At 36.9% G+C, this 25,323-nt stretch overlaps 1 protein-coding gene across 3 annotated transcripts; it reads left to right on the top strand.

The window, feature by feature from the left end:
- The first annotated feature begins 18,792 nt into the window (after positions 1 to 18,792).
- Positions 18,793 to 24,010, top strand: LOC113311017. 3 transcript variants are annotated; one of them, XM_026559853.1, is made up of 5 exons: positions 18,793 to 18,907; positions 19,547 to 21,010; positions 21,210 to 21,350; positions 22,035 to 23,444; positions 23,620 to 24,010. In XM_026559853.1, the coding sequence occupies exon 2, from the start codon at positions 19,599 to 19,601 to the stop codon at positions 20,769 to 20,771; it is 1,173 nt and encodes a 390-aa protein (XP_026415638.1). In that variant the 5' UTR covers positions 18,793 to 18,907; positions 19,547 to 19,598; the 3' UTR covers positions 20,772 to 21,010; positions 21,210 to 21,350; positions 22,035 to 23,444; positions 23,620 to 24,010. The 3 variants fall into 3 exon arrangements, with proteins under 3 accessions (XP_026415638.1, XP_026415639.1, XP_026415637.1); XM_026559854.1 differs by having other exon boundaries at positions 22,035 to 23,342; XM_026559852.1 differs by lacking the exon at positions 23,620 to 24,010 and having other exon boundaries at positions 22,035 to 23,526.
- Positions 24,011 to 25,323: the final 1,313 nt, after the last annotated feature.

Raw genomic sequence — 25,323 nt, forward strand, 5'->3', positions numbered from 1 at the left:
TCTCCTATCATCAAAAGTTTCATTTTGTGGAACGTAACGATCATCAGTCCTCTCTCTATCTTCGCGATATTCTTCATTAGGATTTGGTATTTCTTCTCGAATATTATTTCCAGCATTAACCGTGGGTGAGTTTCGCCTCATCTCTCTTCTAGTCGATCTTGAATATGATCTTATAGTACTTCTCGATCTTCTACTCTGTAGTCTCATATTTTCCATCCTCAATTCGTGATTTTGCCTTGTTAGATTTGCATGTTCTTCTAATTCAGCTCTTCTTTCTTCATGTATTCTTCGTCTTAGCGTTTCTAACGCTCCAATTTCCTCATCTCCATGAATTATTCCTTCATCTAACGCTCCAATTTCCTCATCTAACCACTGCTCTAGATTTTCTCTCTCCTATTTACTTTTTTCTTACTCAAAAAAGATCTCTCTCTCTCCTTTACAGCTGAACGACTATTTATAAGGAAATACATAGTGGATGACAGCTAATCTGTCCTTTATTTTCGGATATGGCTTGCGACATTCTCGCAACCTTACATATGTTAATCTCTCAAACTCTCTAATTTTTGCAGGACCATCACATCTTTCTCATGATTTTAGCTGACGTCATTTATTATATCGTTTATGAAATTGTTCTGCGACGCTGTTGTGTTGTTGATAATTTCGCTGAGAAATTATTGCTGCGAGATTATGATCCTACATCTTGCCTCTTCTCATATCTTCTCTGCGAAGTAGAGAATGATGTGATAAATGCCGCAGTTATCCATTATTTCATATTCTGCATTTATCACACTATCCTTTTTCCCATCTGTTTCTTGACACGTCTTTTTTAACCGTTGCTTTTTAACCGCTTATATCTTTCCGTATTAACCGTGTTTATCTTCTCGAGGAAAAATTCCCTCTATATATACTCTTTCTCACTCTCTTTTTCTTTCTTTTTATTTTCTCTGCAACTTCATTGTTCTTCTCCAAATCCTGTTATTGCAACTTTTCTTCTTTCTTCTTCTTTCAATCTTTTTAAGTTCTTCTTCATCTTCATACTACTTCCTCTGTAGATCTTCATCATTCGTAATTTTTTTCGAAATAATCTTCATGCTAGTGTTTTCCATGGATTCATCAAGGTTAGTTTCTTTTTTTCTTCCTTATGAATTTTGCTGAAATTGATCTTGCTTACTGCCTTATTTGATGTTGTTTATGTGATTCCCATACTCTTGTTATTTCAGCAAAAGCGCCTCCAACACTAAATTTACGGTTCAGAACCCTAATATTCCCAAACCGCAGCATAATATTATTGTGCATAAAAGAAAGTCTGCGAATCAGAAGGTAGTAAGAAACATTATTCTTTTCTAATAACAATATTGTTGCCTCTGTTTCTTATCTGGATTGTAATTCGCAAGGTGATAAGGATGTCAATAAACCTCTCAAGAAATCTCGCCACCTTAAAACTGTTGAAACCTCTGTTCCATTCCACTTACTTATCTCTTCTAAATCTCCTGCGACATCTTCGCAAGATAAACCATCATCTCCAATTCGCGAAAAAGCTGCCTCAGACTTCATTTCTTCAACTGACTTTTCAATGATTGAAACCCCCATTATTGATCCTTCTGTGAATGAAACTTCTTCTCTTCCCATTGATAATGTTTCTCAACCTTCTATCATTGCCAGTTCTCTACCTGAGCCTCTTCCCTTTTCGAAAGAAACCGTGGAAGGAATAGCTATAACCAATTAGATAACCTCTATTCATATTCCCTTGATCATATAAATAATCTTACCAATGAAAATACCCAATTAGTTCAGGGGCAAGATTTATTAAGTAATGAAGTATCTCGCCTTTCTTATTCTTTAACTAAAGCTAATTTAGGGATGTAAACTTTATCAGATGAGAATAAAACCTTATCTCAAGAGAAGTGAACTTGTTTAAACAAGATGGAGATATATCTTCGCAATAACTTAGCATTCTTCAGAAAGTATGTGATGACCAAGAACAATCTCTTCGCTCTTTGAGAAATGAACTTAAAGAAGTAACAGAGTCATCTATTGTTGAAAGAGATACACTCATTCAAGGTAGAATAGCTTTAAGTGTAAAGGCGAATCAACTTAAAGAACAATATTGCAAATTAGAAGAATATTATTCTTCTCTGCGAAGAAAAATGTCTTTCTTATTTCTAAAGAGAAAAATCTTCAGTCTCGACTTAAAGGTTTAGTTGGAGATAAATTTGATGATGCGATGGGCCGTTGGGAGAATAGTTGTCTGAATTTGATTCAACATCTTATTTCGCAAAAGGAAGGTAGTCATAATAGTTTGGCTACCTTAACTATCTTTTCTTTGTCATATCTTTTTGAGTTTTTCGTCTTATTGAAATTTTGTATTTTACCTTTCGCAGAGTCTGAGAAGAACCTTCATTCCTCCATTTCTGCTTTGGAGACTAAATATGCAAAAATTCGCAAACAAAATGCATTACTTGTCTCTGTCTTTACTGGTTCTCGCGACCGAGCAGAAAGAAGACTTGATTATCTTGCTTACTTTAAGGATATTCAAGATAGGAATCATCAGAGAGCACTTCTTCGTCAAGTTCATCTCCGGGCTGAAGTCCTTGTAAATGATATCTTATTGTCTAAATCTCTTCCTCCTACATCAATCGAACCTTTGGAAGTAGATGATGATGAAGTTCCTTGTCCTGCTGATAGTGATTATGATTACGAAAGTGGTGCAGAGGATAATCTCTTGGAAGATGAAGAAGAAATTCCTTCTAAGGAAGCATCTGCTGGTGGTAATCAAAATGAGAATGAAAAAGAAATCTCTTTTGAAGAAGTAATTGCTGGCGATAATCAAGGTGCTAATCAAGGCGAAGATCAGAATCGAAATGAACGAGAGGCTTGCGATAATGAGAAGATTGGCGAAGAACGTCTATTATCTCCTTATACTGGAATTAATATTGAAGCATGAGCTTCTTATCTAGTTCTATATTCTTGAATTGTCTTATCGTTATTACTTTTTGCGAATAATATTCTTCAACCAACTTTGGAATCAATTTTCCCTTTTAGTATTTTGCTGGTGAGAAAGATAATGCTTCTTGTTTATTGATTCCCATACTTGCCTCTCATTATCTTTCTTGCGAAAAAAATAATCTGTTATGAATACTTATAAATATTTTGTTTTGTCATGTGATCGTATTTTGCCTTCCTAATTAAAGGTCTTATTATGCCACCTCTTGTCATTGCGACAAAATCGCAGGACGTCCTTTCATTTTCATGCAAAAACCCATTGATCTTGCCTTAATATTTTCTTTTATATTATGACCTCTTCAGGAATGTTGCGACAATATGACAGGCCTAAATATTCTTGCGAAAATAAAGCCCCATGATATTGTCGTCTTGCGACGAAATCGCAGGATGTCTTCGCACTTTCATGCGAAAACCCATTGATCTCGTCTTATCTTTTTCTTTTGTATTATTTCCTCTTCAGGATTGTTACACAAATATGACAAGGCTTAATACCCTTGCGAATAAAAAGCCTCATGACATTTGCGTCTTAAGACACTTATCAGCTCCCTAATGGACGGTGCCGCCCTTATCTCCCCCCTGGTTGTCCCTTCAAGGAGGCGTACTTCTACCATACAAGGTTAGCTCCTCCCATCCGGTATTAACAACAACCAGTTGTTTTCGCAGCCTCTTATCCCTTTTACCTATAGGGCTTATGGTTACGAGACTGCACCCTAAGTGGGGTTTTCTTCAGGCCGAGTGCAGTATAAGCCAAGACTTGTCAAGAATGGCAAGGTGCGCTTCAAACACCCCTGGCACTCTTGACTCAACCGTGTACCTCGGCGCCTTGATCAGATCTGCACTCCTTGGGAGAGTCCTTATTACCTTAGTCGCCCAACCTAAGTCATATGCTTAAGCTGAGAATCCAAGGTGCCTCTCCCGGATGGGCTTTATTGACCCCAAATCTCCATGACTCAGGTTCCGGTGGCGGTGTAGCCTTTCCCTGAGCCATGCAACAGGTACCCCCTTATATGGCGTACTTTAGGTCTTACATTTTCCTCTTGCGAAATTTCATTCGCGAACTAGGGTGTACGCCATAAAGGTTCGCCCCTTTCTTTTATGTCATTCTTCTGTGATTATCTCTGCGAAAGTTTCGCACATCATGATCTTGTTTTGATATGAATAATCTTGCAATTATTCTTTCATAATCCATAACTTCTCAAAGCTTCTTATGGATAATATCTTTTTAAGTACAACCTGTTCCATGGTCTGTCAAGTCTATGACCAACATCTCTACCTTCTGGATCCATTAATCTATAAGCTCCTGTTCCAACTATCTCCTTAATGATGTAAGGTCCATCCCATTTTTTCACTAATTTTCCACCATTTTCTCGCTGATATATTGGTATCTCTTGCAGAACTAAATCTCCTGGTTGAAATTCGCGTATTTTGACACGTTTATTATATTCTCGGGCTAATCTTCGCTGATAATTCTCCATATGTTGTAAAGCTTTTTGTCTTCTTTCTTCTAATTCATCAAGTTTGTTTAAGATCAAACCCGCACTTAGATTTTTCTCCCAAGCTTCTCTCTTTGTTGTCGGAATAACAACTTCTGTTGGTAACACCGCTTCAACTCCGTATGTTAAACAAAAAGGTGACATTCCAGTAGCTTCTCTTCTAGTTGTATTATAAGCCCATACTGCATTATGTACTTGTTCGCACCATGCTCTGTGATGTCCTTCCAATTTCTTCTTTAATATATCTGCGATTGTTTTGTTTGTTGCTTCTACCTGCCCATTAGCTTGTGGATACAAAGGAGTAGACTTTCCACATTTTATCTTAAATGCATTAAGTAACATTTCTATGTTCTGTCCTTCAAACTGTTTCCCATTATCAGATATCAACTGCGCAGGAATTCCGAATCTGCAAATGATATTTTCGAATATGAATGTAAAGATATCTTCTCGTGAATATGTTGTACTGCCTTCACTTCTGTCCATTTTGTGAAATAATCTGTTGCGACTATTAAGTATCTTCTTTGTCCAGAACCTGGTAAAAATGACCCCACAATATCTAAGCTCCACTTTCCAAAAGGCCACACACTGGTTGAAGATGACAATGGTGCTCCAGGTGCATGTATTTTCTTTCCGTGTAGCTGACAATCTTCGCAACGTCTTGATATTTGTTTTGCATCTTCGTGCATGTATGGCCAGTAATAACCTTGCATTTTTGCTCTATGTGTCAAAGATCTTCCTCCGCTATGATTGCCAGCATCCCCACTATGTAACATTTTTAGCACTTTTTCTCATTCCTCTCGTGTTAAACATCTGAGTGATGGTCCATTAAAGGATTTTCGGTATAGCATCCCATCTCTTTATTCATAATTTGTTGCGCGGATTTTTAACTTGTGTGTTTCCAATCTATTTCTTGGTGTTTCTCCTTTCGCCAAATATACATGAAGTTCCGTTCTCCAATCTGCGATAATGTTCGTTTGTTCTTCTTCTTCACCGTCTATTATCATCACGTCCACTTCTTCTTCTTCTTTATTGATTGATGGTGACAGGAGTGTTTGTATTTTTATGCATCTCGCAGTTGGATCTGTCATCATACTTGAGATGAAAGCAAAAGAATCTGCGAGTCTGTTATCCTTTCTTGAAATGTGCCTCCATTTTATTTTTGCGATTTTTGCTGACAATTCTTCAGCGAGCTTCTTGTATTTCTTCAAGGATGGTTCATTTGTAGTATATTCTCCCTTTATTTGGCGAATAACTAGCTGCGAATCACTAGTGATCCTGGCATTTTCTAGTTTCATTTCTATTGCAAATTTTAAGGAATGTATCACAACTTCATATTCCGTTTCGTTATTAGTGGACGCGAATTCCAGTCTGAATGAAAAAGCCATCTTTATTCCTTCTGGCGAAATTAAAACAATTCCAACTCCATTGCCTTCTCCATTTGATAATCCATCTACCAATATCTCCCATATATTTGGTTCCGTTAATAAATATTTTGGATCTCCGTGTTCTTCTTCTATATCCATCATTTCTTTTACCGCTTCGTCTTCATCTAAAGGAAATTATGCCAAGAAATCTGCTGCAACTTGTGATTTTGGTGAAGACAAAATTTCATATTTAATATCAAAGTGGCCTACTTGTGCATTCCATCTCTCCGCTCTTCCTGATCTTTTAGAATTCTTCATCACTGATTCAATTGGTACTTTCGTTAATACCTTTATCTTGTGCGCTTGAAAATATATGCGGAGCTTAAATGATGTATAAACTAATGCTAAGATCAACTTCTCAATCTTTGAGTAATTATTCTCGACAGTATTAAAAGTTTTGCTAATGTAATAAATGGGTTTCTCCACTCCTGCGTCTATTCGCAATAACACAACACTTAATGCATGCGACGTCGTCGCAAGATAGATCAATAATTCTTCTCCTGATTCTTCTTTTTGTAAAATGGTTGTATTCATAAGATGTTCTTTGATCCCTTGAAAAGCTTTTTGGCATTCATAAGTCCATTTGAATTTTGCACCCTTCTTGAGTATATCGAAAAAATATTTGCATTTGTCTGATGATCGCGAGATGAATCTCCCCAGCGAAGCTAGAAGTCCATTCAATTTATGTACATCTTTTATCGTTGCTGGTGTTGGCATGTCACGAAATGCTTGCACTTTTTCTGGATCAACCTGTATTCCTTCTTTTGATACAATGTAGCCTAAATTTTTTCCCGATACAACTCCAATAATACACTTCTCAGGATTCAATTTAATGTTGTACCGCCGCATTTTTTCAAAAATCTCCCTCAGGTCCTGTACATGGTCTTTGGATTCTTTACTCTTTACTAACATGTCGTCCACGTATACTTCTAATGTTTTGTGTATCCATTTTGCGAATACCTTCTCTACCATTCTTTGGTATGTCGCTCCCGCATTTCGCAAACCAAATGGCATTTTAGTGTAATAATATAAACCTCTAAGGGAGAAGAAAGCAGTATGTTCTTGATCTTCTTCAGCGAGAGGGATTTGGTTATACCCTTTGTACCCATCTAAAGACGATACCCTATCATTTCCCGCTGCTGATTCCACCATTTGAGGAATATCTGGTAACGGAAAACTATCTTTAGGACAAGCTTTGTTTAAATCAGTGAAATCTATGCAAATCCTTATTCCTTTGTTTTTCTTTGGGACAATGACCATATTCGCTATCCATTCTGGGTATTTAGCTTATCTTATGATTCCTGCATCAAGCATTTTCTGTAGTTCTTCTTCTATTTGGGAATGGTAAGCTGTTGAGATTTTTCTTATTCTTTGTTTAAATGGTCTCACATTCTTGTTAATCTCCAACTTGTGACATGCAATTGATGGATCTATTCCCGGTATATCATCCATGCTCCCTGCAAAAACGTCTTTATATTCTCGCAAAAGGTTAACAGTTTTTTCTTCTTCTTCTACATCCATCTTGGTTCCAATTCTAAATATTAGAGGTTCTTCCATAGTCCCAACGTTTACTTCTTTTGTTGGTTCTACGGTAGTGTAACTGGACTCGGATTCTCCTATTGGTGTTGGTTCTTTTATTTTTTTCACAGGTCCTTCTCCTTCTTCCGAAATTTCGCTGGGTATTCCCCTGCCTTCTTTTGCCCTTATCATGTATACTCTAAATTCTTCTTCTTTCTTTGCCTCCTTTGCCAACTTTCTACGAAATTTTTTCCTTTTTGCTTGTCCTTCATAATGCTTTACTTCAATTTGATGACATAATTTCGCATTGTCAACATCTCCTTTAATTTTACCTATTCCATTTGGTGTGGGGAATTTAATACATTGATGTAACGTTGATACTACAACTTTTATCGCATGTATCCATGGTCTTCCTAGCAACATATTATATGGCGATTCCATATCCACCACGCATAGTGTCACATGTGTTTCGATCTCTCATAGTGAAATTCGTACCACTATTTCTCCTTTAGGTTTTGTTGTGGATTTTCCAAAGCCATGAACAAGATATGTTGAACTGGACATTTCTTCATCTTTAAATCCCATTCCCCTGAACGCATGATAAAATATTATATCCACTGAACTTCCTGTATCGACTAAAGTTCTCTTCAATATCCATTCTTCCGTGGATTTTGTTGTTGTCCCCTTCTCTTTTCGCGTAATAGGCACTGTAATAACCAATGGAGATGTGTGGTTCAAATTTTATTTTGGTATTTCTGCCGCCATGAATGTGATTTTTTGCTTTTCCCAATTTTTCAAGGATGATGTCTTTTCTACTGCCAAAACCTTCCTTCCTTCAAAATTTCGTTTATGTATTATTCCTTTGATGTTTTCGTGGAATTCATTAATCATTGTTTTTGTTATCATATTACACTCCAATCTTTTTTCATCTTCATTGACTCTAATCATTTTTCTTTTAACTGGTTCACTGATTTATTTAATCACTTTCTTGATTTGAACAATCTCAACAACAATCTTCAACTTTCGATCTTCATCTCCCTGTTTCTAGCGCCATTATGTAGTTGCAGGAAATCCTACACTACACCCCTCATATGATTTTATTAACACTCAACTCATTTTAGATTAACAATCTTAATTTTATTGTTGAATCTTTGAACAATCTTACAAGAAAAGATAAAGGAATCAAGAATAACCACTGCTATAGATTTTCTCTCTCCTATTTACTTGTTTCTTACTCAAAAAGGATCTCTCTCTCTCCTTTACAACTGAACGACTATTTATAAGGAAATACATAGTGGATGACATCTAATCTGTCCTTTATTTTCGGATATGGCTTGCGACATTCTCGCAAACTTACAAATGTTAATCTCGCAAACTCTCTAATTTTCGCAGGACCATCACATCTTTCTCATGATTTTAGCTGACGTCGTTTATTATATCGTTTCTGAAATTGTTCTGCGACACTGTTGTGTTGTTGATAATTTTGCTGAGACATTATTGCTGCGAGATTATGATCCTACAAGTCTTTTACTTCTTCTTCTAGCAGTTGTCGGTTGTTCGGATATATTTCTCCTTCTAGCCATTTCTTTAATACTAATGAATTGTAAGAGATTCCGTAAATTTCTTCACCAGTTATTCTAATTTCCCTGTTTCTAGCGCCATTATGTAGTTGCAGGAAATCCTACACTACACCCCTCACAAGATTTCATTAACATTCAACTCATTTTTGGATTAATAATCTTAATTTTATTGATAAATCTTTGGACAATCTTACAAGAAAAGATAAAGGAATCAAGAATAACCACTGCTCTAGATTTTCTCTCTCCTATTTACTTGCTTCTCAGATGTAGGATCAGAATCTCGCAGCAATAATGCCTCAGCGAAATTATTAACAACACAACACGACAGTGTCGCAGAACAACTTCAGAAACGACATCAGCCAAATCATGAGAAAAGTGTGACGATCCTGCGAAAATAAGGAAGTTTGCGAGATTGATATTTATAAGGTTGCGAAAATGTCGAAAGTCATATCCGAAAATAAAGGACAGATTAGCTGTCATCCACTATGTAATTTCCTATAAATAGCCGTTCAGTTGTAAAGGAAGGAGAGAGATCTTTTTTGAGTGAGAAGCAAGTAAATAGGAGAGAGAAAATATAGAGCAGTGGTTATTCTTGATTCCTTTATCTTTTCTTGTAAGATTGTCGAAAGATTTATCAATAAAATTAAGATTATTAATCCAAAAATGAGTTGAATGTTAATGAAATCTTGTGAGGGGTGTAGTGTAGGGTTTCCTGCAACTACAGTATTCTTGTAGATCGAACTAGTCGAACCTTCAGTTAATATAAATCACTTCCAAAATGACCTGGTAGGTAACAAATTAAATCACTTCCAGGAGAAATAATAAGTCCAAGACAAACAAAAGACAGTGCCCTTTCAAGATCGTTTTCGACTATAACAAAGATAAGATTGTCGTCATAACCACCCACACACACTTGATCTTCATAGAATGCAAGAGTCGCAGGGATCAAAGACCATGAATACTTGGAAATATATAAGATGTATCGATCCCGCATGCCACCAATTAAAATACTTTGGAAGTTGAAGGCGGATGAACCTAATAACAAATTCACCATACGAAATATCTATAGCGCTAAAAGTACTTTGAGGAGGAAAGATTTGCAAGGTAGAGTAGTGATGCAATAATTGATTTGGTTGGCAGGGAACAACAACTACATGGTCCAAAAGGAATTTGATGACTTCGGCCAAGTCACACACCCATTTCTTGCTCACCCGGATTTCGTTAAAAACTACAGAAAAATATACATTGACGACCCCCCATAAAGGTTGTATTAGCACAATGACGACACTTTTCAATAGGTTGTCGAACGGGTGGGGGGATGGGGTTGTGGAAGGTCCACGACTTGCTACAACTATCAGCTAAGAGTTGTAACTGTAGTTGTGGTTCAAGTTTGGACTACCTTTTTCTTCAGTCTGATTGTCTTTTGATTTCTTTTTAAATCCTAACACAACTTTTACAAGGATTGTGAATCCTACTTTCACTTTACCTACAAGAGTTGTAGGACATCCTTCCACAATAATCATTATGTATGGTAGAAAACTTTATCACAACTCCTTGTTAGGTTGTCAAACTCTAACATAATATTTTAGAGTTTCTTTCACAACTCTTACTATGATTGTGAATAGTCCTGTCACTAATCTTATTCGGGTTGTTAATATTTTTTGCAAAACTCGTATTTATATTTTTATACTTTCTTTCACAACCTTTGGCTAGTGTAGTCATAATCTCTAACACAACATCCTTAAAGGTTGTAATATTTGAAGTAATAACTTTTGTTTTCAGTAAATGAATGTGAAACTACAACATTTTTTGAAGTTATGTGCATAATACAATTTTGAAAGAAAAAAATTATAGCTGGAACCGAATTGCCGAAAGTAATTCACATTCACATTAACCTTCCAGTGTAACACATTTACATTCATTCAAGTTAACCTGCCAGTGTTAAACACACACATTCAAAAAAAATGGGAGGTTCAGATGTCATTGGAGGTAGTGGTGGAAGTTTCTTCTTCTGAACTGCTTGACGGGGAGAAACTTCAGCGGGTGGTTTGGATGTTAACATTGCTGGCTGCGGAGTTGGGATGGTGCTGCCAGAAGCTGCAATAGGTGCTTCAGCCCACATTTTCACATCTTTAGGATCAAAAAAATCAGCAACGAGTAGTTTTCCGCCATTTGTAGGTCATTGAAAATTATATAAGCATTTTGAGTCTCCATGGATTCCTCCACAGAAGAATAATGCAGAAAGATTCAAAAGGTTATGCAAAATATCAAGCTCTGCAGCACACTGCATAAGGAATCGGGGTAAAAATCAAATCATTTACCACAACTTGAGAACAATCGTCTATCCTTTCACCGAGGAGGATCTTTTGGAAACGGAAAAGGGTGAGGGTAAAGGTAGAAAAAGTACCAAATTGACACGACAAAATGAGAGAGCAAAAAAAAAAGTTGTTGGCTACCCAAAGAGATCCATCAAGAGTTGAGTATCATGATGCAAGGTACAAAGAGGAAAAAAGAAATTTAGAAAGTGATATAGTTGGGAGAAGTTAATGTTTCAAGGAAACATGGTCGGAGGAGTAAGGATAAGGGTGAAACAAGTAACCAAAATGATACTCAAAAGGAAGATGTTTCTTCGCAAGAAATGGGGAAATAAATCAAGATGAAGGGGAAAAAAAAACATATATGCGGTGGGCAAAATGAAAGGACCTAAAAAGGATGAGGATGGTAAGTACTTCCGGCTTACTAATATGAGATATGACAATTACATGGAGGAACTACTCGAAATTATTCGTGAGTGCATTATAACCATGGATGACGTCAAATGGGATGGAAATTGCGGTTATCATGTCACAACGGAACAACTAGGACCTTTTCAAAAGGCGAAGAATTCAGAGTGGCAAGGAGATGAAATTAAGTATATAAGGAATCGTTTGTTACAAACATTGTGCTGAAACACAGACTTCTACAATACAATGATGAGAGGGGGTCCAAGAATAGACGAAAGGGTGGCATCAGAGTGTATTGCATTCGAACGACGTTTACATGTGGATGTCGACATCACAATAGACCATTGGATGCGATGTCAATTTGTGGGTTTTCGATAGCACAAATTTTCAATTGCATGATTCATTGTTTCGGGATAGTTGGTAACCGTGAAGATTTAAACGATAGAAGACTTGTTCTTGCGTTTGTTCAAGGATGTTATTTTATCGGCCTCAAACTTAATCCGGGTTTCCCATTACCTCTTTTGAATTGTGAAGTATTTTGGTGGGGATTCCAACATAATTACTCTATGGATTGGTGTGCAAATTACGTGACGAAAATGAACCTTTGCACGAGGTAAATGAATCCGCGGATGAACAATCAAATAATTGTAATGACAGATGAAGAGCCAAGTAAATATTAATTGGAAGAGATAAATGAATCCACGGTAAGATTAGGAAGTCCATAAGACATAATAAAAAGTCTTTTTGGAAATGTCATAAAGGATCGTTTCTTTTTTTTGTGAGGATGAGGTAAAATTATAAATTGTATACAATATATCCTCAAATACACATATGAATGAAATATTTTTATTTTGTGTTATTTATGTGTTTTTTAATGCAAATTGAAAAAAGAAGGTATAAAGTTCGACCCTCCCGTAATTGGAAAAATGAGCTGAACCTTTATGTTCGGCTTATGTTTCTGATTATGAGAAAGTCGAACCTCAATGCAAAACTGATACCAAACTTACGGACAAATGTTCAGCTTAAAATTAATATACCACTTTAAGCCGAACCTGAAAAATCAAAGGAAAACTTGTTGGAATTTCCAGGTTCGACTGACAAATGAAGAATTAGCTAGTTTTCAGCTGCACCTGACATATGATCAAAAGGTTTGCATGACAGGTTCGGTTGGTTCTCTAATTTGGATTATGAGCCGAACCTACTTATATTTTTGGTAATTTCATTACTTCTCATTCATAATTGTTTTCATTCATAATCGTTACCAATTATAAAATAAAATGCACACTACACGATATTAAATAGTTTAATAAAACCTAAACACGAGTTATTAGAATCACATACATTTTTTGAGGAAGTCCTTAAGGATGCGGTATTGGGCGTCATATTCTAAATCCTTTCCCTTCCATCGTCGCAATTCCGCTCGAGAGCGCTCTTCAGTTTCAGCAATGGTTTCACCCTTAAGTCGATTCTCCTTACAATCCGAACTTAAGCAATAAAATCTTCGACATGTTTTCTTATATCAAAAAATTGACAAAATAACGCGGCACGATCTCGGTTGTGAGGGTTTCTGATATCAGAGCAGAAGATTTCATGAATTTTCCCCCAATAACTCCGAATCATTATACCATTCATGCGACGTTCTTCACCCCTTTTTGGATAATAGGTCACATAGTATGTGCATAATGATACATCTTCGTCTAAAGTAAAGTTTGGAGCATGAAATGCCATTTTTTTCCAGAAATATGAATCAACAATGGGTATCCAGAGTAGGTATACACAAAAGCTACCTGAGTAACGACTAATTTTTTGAAAAAAATAGTCGTTCCTCGAAATTTGTGAATTTGAAAATTAAGGTTTGGCTTATAAAGTAATTTGTCGAATGGGCCAAATTTTGGAAGTTCCACTGATGAGTCACGGGTTCGGCTCAAAATGCTATTTCTCCTAACAACCAAACCTGTTGGGATTACTTAAAAGAAGAAGGAACTAGGTTCAGAATATTAATAATCTTTACGGGACAACCGAACCTGACACTGTTAATATAAAATTATTAAAAAAGTGGATGATAATCTAAGTTATATTCTTCTAGATAGCATAATAATCTAACCTCCCAAACATCAGATTGATAGCCAAAATTTAAAGCACAAGTCGAAGATTAATAAAAACTTAAACTAAAATCCAGAACATCAAAGTGCAATAACAAAACATATTCATGCACTACCACCTCGACAACCACTTCCACGACCTCTTTTACCACCTCCACAATCACTTCCACAGCCTATTTTACTTGCTCTATGTCCTCATTTTCTTCCACTTCCGCCTTCATGTTCATCATTGGCAACACCACTTCCACTTGTGCCTCTGGGTTCTTGTCGGGTACTCTTCATCGCCTTTTTCTTCGTACTGATGGATTGATATATGTAAATGACCTCTTCCAATTTGTTGCAGAAACCTTGTTTCTCAGCCTCTGATGTCGTCTGTTTGCAACTAATTTTCTTCTTCATTTTCTTCAACAACTTCGTCGCCGACGACAACTAATTTCATTTCAAACCAAAAATTAAAAATTGATATACTTTCATATGTTATAATATTTTTAAAAGAGTAAATAATAAAGACGTAACTTACCACTACCGTCATTGCCTCGGATACACTATGGATATTGTTGTCAGACGCTTTCTTTTCCGTAACTTCCTTTACTCGTGCCTCCGCTTTTTCAGCTTCAACAAGATCTTGACTTTCTCTATTAATAATAAAGGGATTAGATATTTGATTATACCAATCCATTTACTCTTCTACAACTTCACGAAGATCTTGACGCAAACTCTCTAACCCCTCCCAAATCAACATGTTGTTATCCGTTTTATTTTAATGACGAAGCGACGACTCAGGGTCATATTTGGTTTTCCATGAACGGTGGTGCTCTTTGTACATTTACTTCCCTTTGGAAATAACTTGAACTTTTGGTTATTGTCCCACGATACTGTTTGGATAAATCCAAATTTGCGGAGTACTCGACGAGGATAGAAATTTACACACTCACTTGGATAGAATAGCAGTCCGTAATACATCCCCAACGGCATATCTTCATCTTGAACAACTTCATCTTCTTCCGTGTTATATGGTTCAAATTCAACATTGTGCCAATCCATAGAGTCTAACTTTTCTCTTAAAGAGGCTATCTTTCCGGGATGATCCCTCTTCTTATGGTCTTTGAACTTTTATATTTGTCCGAAATTGGAAATGTATCAACCACGACCTCAATCGGTGTGCGTAATTTTAACTTCAGGAAGTGATCATATACCCACACCTACGCTAAGTTCATAGGAAAAATTAGAAACTATAGCACAAACCTTGGAAATACATACAAAAGTTCGTCTCTAAACTATAGCACACACTATAGAATTATGAGCCGAACCTTACAAGAATGAGTGTTTGTTCTGAAAGTATCAGGTTCAGCTCAAAACTAAATTCATCTAAGAAATCATATTTCGATCAAACAGAGCAAGAACAATAAAGATCAAGATGGGTTAGTATGAAATACCTTCTAATATATATTATCGGGGTATTCGAATCTGGATTTCGTGAATCAACGCCCCTTAGGCCTCAGCTGGATTTGTTATTCACTTGCCCTAAAACCTGCTTGATTGAATTGAGTTCTTAAGTGCGGATATGGAAGTAAATTTCTAATGCAACGCTTCGTTTTAGATATTATTTTTGTTTTGATTTTAATCGACGACCAAAGATTTTTTAAACGATTAATCGGTTTATGGAGTGTGTTCGGCTGCTCGAGATAGAAGAAGAGAGAATGAAGAAAGGTGTTGACAGATATTTTGTTTTGATTAGTTTTCATTTAGATTTTTAATTTAGTCAAAGAGTACTTCAGTGATCTAAGTAGTTTTAGTTTAAGTTTTTAATTAAATTAAAGGGTATTTAAATAATTTAATCTAAATAAAGGTAACCTAGTAATTTTGACATGGACCCACTTAAAAAAATATCCTATATGATGTCGTAGTTTAGTATGACTCAAAGAAAATCATTTAGCATGCCTGGAAAATAAAAATAAAAAAATCAGTACGTCTCGGTTTCTAAAAGGGGAAATTAGGGGGAGACCCCAAAAAAATAATATTCTCATTCTCAGGCCCACAATTAAATGTGTATAACGTGACACCCATAATTATTTCTATGACACCCAAAATTATCCAAAATTATTAAGAATTAATACATAACTCGTTATGCATACTATTTTTCAGGCATAACTCGTTATGCAGCCTAATTTTTCAGGGGCATAATTGGCAACGCAACTTGGATATAACATATCTAAAAATCCGCGTCTTGGAATTTTACAAATTTTATATTGTTGTAAATCTTTTTAAGAGAGCTACACAACGAGTACAAACAACAATAACAAATTTTTGTTTTTCACGAAAAAATCGGAGGTGATCATCATTTTAGGCTAAATTTTCGAAAACTTGATACATAACCATTATGCAGTCACCAAAAAAGATGCATAACACCTTTTGCAGACGCATAACGAATTATGCAACCATTTTCTCCACTGCATAATTTGCATAACAAAGTTATGCATCTATAACAAGTTATGTATTCATTGTATTAGTGCGTAACTACATAAAAAATTGATGCATAATGCATTATGCATCTATTTTCTCGATGCATAAAAGATTGTGCAACAATTTTCTCGATGCATAATGCATTATGCAGACATATTTTCGGATGCATAACAGGTTATGCATCCATTTTCGCGACTGCATAACATGTTATGCAGATATTATTATAGGTGTATGACAAATTATGCGGTCTTTGTTCTTGTTATGCAGATATTATTATAGGTGCATAACAAGTTATGCTCTCTTTATTTTTATTGGTTTCAATAGTCACAAAAAAGTTACTACATAACGTGTTATGCAACCATTTTCTAAATTGCATAACAAGTTATGCAACAACTTTTGTATATGTATAACAGGTTATGCAACCATTTTCAAATCTGCATAACGAGTAATGCATCAATCAAGTCTTAGCTTCCTTGTTCAGGTCATGGCAGCAGCAACACCTCTGATTCAATCGACTACTCATACATCATGCATCCTCTTCCCTCCACTTCCTTGCTTATTCTCTGACCAGCTAACCAACAACAATATCTCATCTATTCTCGACTAGTGCAGCCAACAAACATCTCCACTTCGAATTCAAATCAGCCAACAAACATTCCATCTTCGAGTTCCCATTATAGTCGCAGTTTTATCTCCACATTCTCTATCTTTAATTCGCAGTATGAACCACAGTCCTATTTCGATTCCAGTTTCGCCAACTAAACTTATCTCAGTCATTAGAGGACGCAAATCCAACACAGCTAACTCCAAGTCATCACCGGCAACAGTTGTTCACCCACCTTCGACTTCCTAACCTCCAACTCTCGACAGTTTTAACCCTTGTTTATCTTTGCCAAACAACACCATTTTTAGTCATAATCTACTGTAGATTGTAGAGAAAAAGCATCCATGCCTTCATAGATCGAACCCTTTCGTGCAGACACTAAACCGATGGCAGCGACAACAGCTCGAACACAACACCCATCCTCCATTCGATCAAACATCCAACAGACCATTCATCTCCTTTGCGAACAGCTCCATTGGACCACTTGACATTTCTCTTCTTCAGTGATGTGCATTTCTTTCCTGCCCGGTAGTAACAACTCTAACCATCTACCCAATCCAGCGAAAATACAATGAGCTCAATCTTTCCACGAATCCCATTTTCAGTATGTGCATCAGCTTCTTGTTCATGTCCATGGAAGCGATCTCAATTTCCTCAACTCTACACTTTATGCAGAGCCAATTTTGCTCGCTGCCAGTTCCGCTTCTCGGCTACAGCTCAATTCCGTTTCTCCCTGCCAGTAACAACTTACCCTTTCCTTGTTGTTTCTCATCTTCTCCACAGTAAACTCACGGCTAAAACTCCACAGATCCATTATATTCCACCATCTGCATCTCCCATTAAGCATACGTGAAACCATCTAGTACTTGAGAAGGTTGTGTGCAGCCCGTGGCGTAGGTTGTGTTCTTCGAGTGTACTTGAGAAGGAAACCTTTTGCTGAGACACCTGGTACTCGTAAAATCCATGGAAGGAGATTAATAGATACACAATCTGAATTGAAATTTCCATCCGAAAATAGTAAATGCATAAAGATTTACTAGAAGCCTAGAAAATCTCCAATTAATTATAATGTCTTAATCTTGCTTGAAATTGTCCAGTTCACTACCAGATTCTCTTTCTGTTCATCACAACAGTTTCTTGCTTAAAACCCCCATCAACCACTATATTCTTCAATAGCAACAACCCATGGCAGTAACAGCTCCATTAACCTTCTCAGACCCTATAATCAACCAAGCCCATTTGTTATTTCATCACATAACTTCAATTTCTCCTTCTTTGTTCTCTGTTGCAGCTCAACTTCATGTCTTCATTGTAAACTCTAACACAACCACCGTAAATCCATTTTTCCATCTACGAATTCAAACCCCCCTTCCTATAATTCAATTTTTATACCTCTAACCTTCTATATAATGACCTAATTAAACCCATCAGAACACACTCCTCAATCGTCAACAACATCAGCGATTCAACTTCCAAATCCCACATCGATTTTCAATAGTAAAACCACTTCAAATAATATTTTTACTGGGAAGAAGAAGGTCCAGAAACAACATCAACAGATCTAGAAGCAGATATCAATGAAGTAGATAATAATCTTTTTCCTCTTCTTCTCAACACAGCGGCAGCCATGGAAAAAAAAGAAATCTCGGGAAAACATGATTTTTATATATTTTGGGTTTGAGAATAATTTTCTTCCAGAATTTGGGTGCGCGCCTGTAATTTTGGGAGCGTGGGTTTCACAATAGAAACATCAGGAAGAATGGGTTTCCCTGTAGTTTTCACTTTCTAAAATAAGAGGGCGCAAACAATTTGAGTCTCTAGGGAAAGGCCCAGCTGGCCTAGTCTATATAAGACGGCCCTGAGAAGCGAGACGGAGGGAGGAGGAACAAGCAATAGAATTTCCTATATCAACAATTTTTCATCACTTCTGATCACTTTTTAATCAGCCAAATTTGGGGTTCATCCGAAGCTTAATACATGCAGTTCCACTGATTCCTGTAATTCCTAATCCCTTGTTTCTATATTTCTTTGCTTTTCTTGAGATTGTTTTTCCTTACATGCAAGATTATTATAGAATTGAAAATCCCTGTAGAATTAGGTTATTTTTGAAGTAGATAATCGAACGTAAAGCCACTAAAAATTAGAATTTAGGTCTTATCCTTTCCCTGATTTGTGTCCAATTAGGTGTAAAAGGAACTTGTCCTTAAGTATATTGTCTTGATGTCAACAACATAATAAGTTGCAGCAGCATCCTTTGGCAGAACTGCAAGCAAAACCCCAAACTGGCTGCAAGTTAAAATAGATTGAGACAATTTTGTACTTCAATTTTATAGGTCAAAATACTGTGCTTTTGGCAAGAAATAGAGCACTTGACAGTGTAGCTTACATGAATATAGTTTCACTTTAGTCTATAGTGACTTTCAATGCGTAGTAAAATCAGCTGAACCTGAAACTTTTAAATCGTAGCCTGAAAATCCTTCGGCTGTAAATTCTATGGAAAAACGGATATATCAGTAACCGCCAGTGCGTTCTTTGGTATTAGATGTTTTGTGATTGAATTACTTTGTGTGGAATCACCCATGTGGTTCTTCTTGATATGTATGGGTAACTGATTGTTATTCCGTTAATTCAAGCAGAGAGTATAGCAGTGCTGCTGCAAAATTGTTGAGAGCAGTTAAAGCGCGTCAAATGGAGAAGAAGGAAAAGAAGAAAGAAGGGAGTGATGGGAAGAGATATTGTATGCTGGATTTACTCAAAGATTGCATCTATAGAACTCTAATTAAACTTGACGTCGAGTCACTTCAGAGATCAAAGTTTGTTTGCAAGGCATGGTACAAGATGATCAGCAACACTATTTTCATCGAAGACCGTCTTTGTCGCTCCGAAATGGGTTTGATCTTTCTATATAAGTCGTCAGAAAAAGAAACTAGTTCAAATGAAAACGTGTTTCACGTCGAGCAACATTATCTCTCGAGAAAAACGGGAATCAACTGGATGCCTCGAATTGACCAGTACGAAGCAGAGTTGAACTTGCGATTCATGGAGATTAAAGATGGGAAAAGCACAGTAAGATCTTTGAAGTTAAACACCTATGGGCAAATACGAGCTGTGTGCAACGGCTTTCTTCTACTCGAAAGCAAAACAAAATGTGGTCCAATTGTCATCAATCCTGTGACTCGAGAGTACACTGTTCTTTGTCGTGGTACAGAAACTCTCCTCCCACGGTTTGAATCTTATGGACTTGCTTTCAGTCACGGAACGGAAGAGTATAAAGTCGTACATTTGTTTCGAGATGATTTACAGTTTTTCGGATGTGAGATTATAGTGGTGGGCTCTCATACATGGAGGGCAGTTGATGGTCCTAGTTCTGGACTTATAAATCAGTTGGGAAAGGCTCCAATTGTTGCCATTGGAGCTTTTCACTGGATGCCTCATATTGAGAACAGTGATTACATAGTGTCAATGGGCATTGATGATGAAAAATTTCGCAAAATCAAGTTGCCAAATCCTAGTGGAAAATTTGATGGTTTAGTTGATATGGGTGGATGCTTATCGTTCCTGAATCAGGTCAGTCTGAATCAACTTGATGTTTGGATTTTGGAGGATTTACATGGAAGTAAGTGGACCCTGAAACACAAAATTACAGTTGGATCGACAATTTGTATGGTTCCTGTTGGTTATAATTCGAGAAACAACGAGTTAGTTTTAAAGAAAGGTCCATCGTTGGGTACTTATGATTTTGAGCAGAGACAAATGAAGTGGATTGAAGGTTGTTCTCCATATATGGAATCCTATATGCCTCATTTTAATAGCTTAGTCTCTTGGAGGAATCGTAGAGATCAGCGACTAGAAGATGTCTGATGCCAAATTTCTTCCAGCATATACGCCTGTCCAAGGATATGTTCTGAAAATTGCTAAAGAGTTTAGAGATTTTTCATTCAGTTTTTGTTACTGGTCTGGTGGTGCTTATGGGATGGCTGTATCAATCTGGTTGAATCAACCCCAGCTTTAAACGGAGTCCCACACTCTGTCTGAAGAGGATCTCATTTCCCCCAGGACTTGAAATTAGTAGTCAAACAAAGAAATGCACCGGATTTTCGGTATGAAATGGATTTTTGAGTTTTTAAATACATACTCTTTTTTAATATTTTGTATAAAATTGAATAAAAAATTTGGGAAAGTTCCAGAACCAGCAGCATTCACGGTGTACACTAATGGCGTCCGTTTATTGGGCTAAAGCTTATAACGGAGGTTAATCAGACAGTCTGTCCTTTTGACTCTTGTCTTGACTCACTGTAGGAATTCCAACGGATAAATACAATCAGTTCCAAAAGAGAGATTTTCTCTGTAAAACCCCATCAAGAACTTCTACTCACTATTTTTATCAGCAAAATATGGATTCATCCAGAGCTTAATAGATGCAGTTCGACTGATTCACTGGTAAGTAATTCCTATTCACTTGTTTTTTTTCATATTTTTCTTGACATTTTTTTTCACCTTACTTTGTTATTATCGAACATGCAAGATTACAGAATTGAAAATCCATTGATTATAACATGCAGAAACTGGAAATTAGAATCTGGGTCTTAACCCTTTCCCTGATTTGTGTAAGTTTTGTGCAATTAGGTGTAAAAATGGAACTTGTCCTTAACCCACTGTCTTGGCCTTTCTTTCTTGATGTCCAATAAGTTACTAGGAGCCAGCATCCGTTGTTAAAATTGCTAGTGGGTTTCTTTGCAGGCCGCAAAACCCCAAACTGGCTACAAGTTAACATAGATTTGAGACAACTTTTAGTACTTCAATTTTCATAGGGCAAAAAACTGTGCTTTTTGGCAAAGAAATAGAGTAATTGATTGTGCTTGTATAGCCTAAATGGATATCATTTCACTGTAGTGACTAATTTTCAGTGAGGGGTAAGTTTCTCTGTACATGGTAAAATCGGCTAATTCTAAAACTTTAAGTTTGTAGCCTAAAAACCCTCTGACTGTAAATTCTGTGGTGGAATGGATATCTCAGTCGCCGTCGTAGAAGTTTTGAAATTAAATTTCTTTGTTTAGAAATGATCCACATGGTTTTTCTTGATATATTTGGGTGACTGATCATTTTTCCCCTTACTCCAAGCAGAGAGTAAAGATGCAAAAGATGGCAAAAGTGGACTGCAGCAGTACTGCTGCAAACTTGTTGCAAGTAGTTCAAGCGCGACAATTCATGAAGGAGGAACAAAGGAAGAAAGAGGAACTGGAGAAGAAGGACAAGGAGAAAGAAGAGAATGATGGGAAGAGATACAGTATGCTAGATTTACCAAAAGATTGCATCTACAGAACTCTTATTAAACTACCCATTGAGTCACTTCGGAGATCAAGTTTGGTTTGCAAGCCATGGTACAAGATGATCAACAACTCTATTTTCATCCAAGCCATCTTCGTCGATCCCAAATGGGTTTAATCTTTCTATTTAAGTCGACCAGAAAAGAAAGTGATAAAAACGTTTTCCATGTCGAAAAAAATTATCTTCGGGGTAAAGTAGGAGCCAACTGGAAGTCTCGAATCTATCAGTACGAAGTAGAGTTGAATTTGCAATTCATGGAGATTAAAGATGGGAAAAGCATGGTAAAATCTTTGAAGCTAAGCTCCTACGGAAAAATACAAGCTGCGTGCAACGGCATGGTTCTACTCGACAACAGCAGAATTTGTGGTCCAATTGTCATCAATCCTGAGTACACTGCACTTCGTCAAGGTACAAAAGTTCCCCCACAGGATGAATCTTATGGATTTTCTTTCAGTGACAGAACCGGAAAGTATAAAGTCGTACATTTGTTTCGAGATCATCTGCGGTATTTCGGATGTGAGATTGCAGAGGTCGGTTCTCAGACATGGAGGGCAGTTGATGGTCCTAGTTTTGGACTTATAAGTCAATTGGTAAAGTCTCCAGTTGTTGCCAGTGGAGCTTTTCACTGGATGCCTCACATTGAGTACAATAAATACATAGTGTCGATGGGCATTGATGATGAAAAATTTCGCAAAATCCAGTTACCGAAAACTAGTGGAGCATATGATGGTTTAGCTGATATGGATGGATCCTTAGTGTTTGTGACTCACACCAATTATAATCAACTTGATGTTTGGATTTTGGAGGATTTAGATGCAAGTAAGTGGATCTTGAAGCACCGAATTATTACTGGTGGATTGACTTTGTGCATGGATCCTGTTTGTTATAGCTCATACAAGTTAGTTTTGAAGAGAGGCATAAACAAAACGTTGTTTATGTATGATTTCGAGCAGAGAGAGATGAAGGAGATTGAAATGGGTGAAGGTTGTTCTCCATATGTGGGATCTTACGTTCCTCATTTTAACAGCATAGTCTCTTGGACAAATCGTATAGGTCAGGAACTAGAAGATGTCTGATGTTAAATGTGCTCTTCCTTTGTGCTAGGTAATCTCTTTTTTGTGTGGCTCTTCCGTTTTCCAGCATATGTCTGTCCTGCAACACCATTTTGTGACCTTTGGTAGGCTGGTTGAGCTTGGTGTAGAATACGTATGTTTTGCTTTTACACTTTCTGTGGTATGTTTTACTTTTACATTTTCTGTGGTGTAAATTAGTTCTTTTTTTGAACTGCCGTTTGTTTTTTTTTCGTGCCTTTTCCATTTTCTCAGATTTCTCAGCAAGTTTTCTGACCCTGATTGGCTGATTCCCACTCTTCGCTCTGCAGTTTCACTAAAAGCCAGCTTCTCTGGTGTGATCTCGCACGTCAAAGTTGTATAAATTGTATTTGTGGAACATGACCAGTTCTGCTTCTGATTGCCAAGCACCCTCAAAGTTGGAATACACCTTGAAAAGTTGGCTTCTCTGATGCACTATATGATGGCTTGTTAGAGGTGACTTCGCTAAACGCCTAAACATAACTTGCATAAGCTTGCAAATACCTTCTGGCATTGCCCAACACCAATTCTAGAAATAACTTGCATATTCTTGGTTGGAAACTTTAAAATTTTAAATAATTTCCCCTTTAATTTATAATGTGGTTGTGGACCTCGTGGTAGTTGAAAAGGAGTCCAACACTCCAACAAGCCATCATATAGTGCATCGTTCTCTTGCTTTCTCCTCTACTGTGTAATTTGCAGAAAGTTGCTGAAATGTCTACAAGCAGCTGCAAAGAAAATGTGATCTTATTTCCATCCATGGCACAGGGTCATATAATCCCATACTTAGCTTTAGCTTTAAAAATCCAATCAAAATTTGGTTACACGGTGACCATTCTCAACACACCACTCAACATCCAAAGACTTCAAAAATCACTTCCACCCAACACTCCAGGAATCAACCTGGTTTCATTTCCTTACTGTAGCTCTCATCATAACCTTCCACCAAACTCTGAAAACACTGATGTTCTTCCATACCCTATGTTCATAACCTTCTTTGAATCAGCATATTCTCTGAAACCCCATTTCCACAAATTCATCTCAGATCTGGTGAGTGCGAATACTCCTCCTCTTTGTATAATCTCTGATATGTTCCTTGGATGGACAGTTGAAGTTGCCAAGGAGTTTGAGATTTTTCATTCAGTTTTTGTTATTAGTGGTGCTTATGGTGTGGTTGTTTTTTATTCAATCTGGATTAACCAACCACAGCTTCAAAATGAGTCTGAGGAGGAATTTCTAGTTCCTGATTTCCCCCAGGATCTGAGAATCCACAGATCTCAGTTAGCCAACAGTGCATTGCAAGCAACTGGCAATGATCCTTGGTCTTTGTTTTCAAAAGAACATTATCTCAAACATTGAGTTCTGGTAGGTTCTTGATTAATACAGTTGAGGAGTTTGATCAAGTTGGGCTGGCTTATTTCAGGTCAAAACTAAGTCAAGATTCAGTTTGAGTTTTGGGGTTCCAATGATTAGATGGCCAATTGCAGCTGATCATTTTTACATTTCAAAGCTGTTGGAAGAGGAAGTCAAGGTTTGTGTTGAGTTGGCTAGAGGGAATAAAAATGGGATTAGACATGAAGATGTAGTGAGAGTCATTGATTTGGTTATGGACGATGAGAGTAAGAAAGGAGTTGAGATGAGATGTAAAGCTTGTCAAGTTAAGGAGATGGTTAAAAATGCAATTAGAGATGAACAAGGGTTTAAGGGTTCTTCTGCAAAGGGTTTGGAGGAGTTTCTTGCAACGGCATTGTTGAGAAAGAAGGTGAAGATGGATCGCCATCACAACTAAGGATTCATTTTTTGACTGCATTACATTTGTGTAATGCATTATCTGCTTCAACTATGTGTCATGGCTTCTAATAAATGCTGCAAATGTACTTGGGCGGTGTCCTATTGTACTTAGATTAGAGTTTATTTGCAATTTCTCAGTCAGTAAAATTGAAGGTCTGGACTGGAGGACCAATTTATTTCTTGAAGGAAAAATTGCTTCCGGA

The sequence above is a fragment of the Papaver somniferum genome, chromosome 9, assembly GCF_003573695.1.
Source record: "Papaver somniferum cultivar HN1 chromosome 9, ASM357369v1, whole genome shotgun sequence".
Classification (NCBI taxonomy): domain Eukaryota; kingdom Viridiplantae; phylum Streptophyta; class Magnoliopsida; order Ranunculales; family Papaveraceae; genus Papaver; species Papaver somniferum.

Coding starts and splice junctions, on each gene's coding strand:
- LOC113311017 (XM_026559853.1), top strand. CDS start 19,599: ATGGAGAAGAAGGAAAAGAAGAAAGAAGGGAGTGATGGGAAGAGATAT.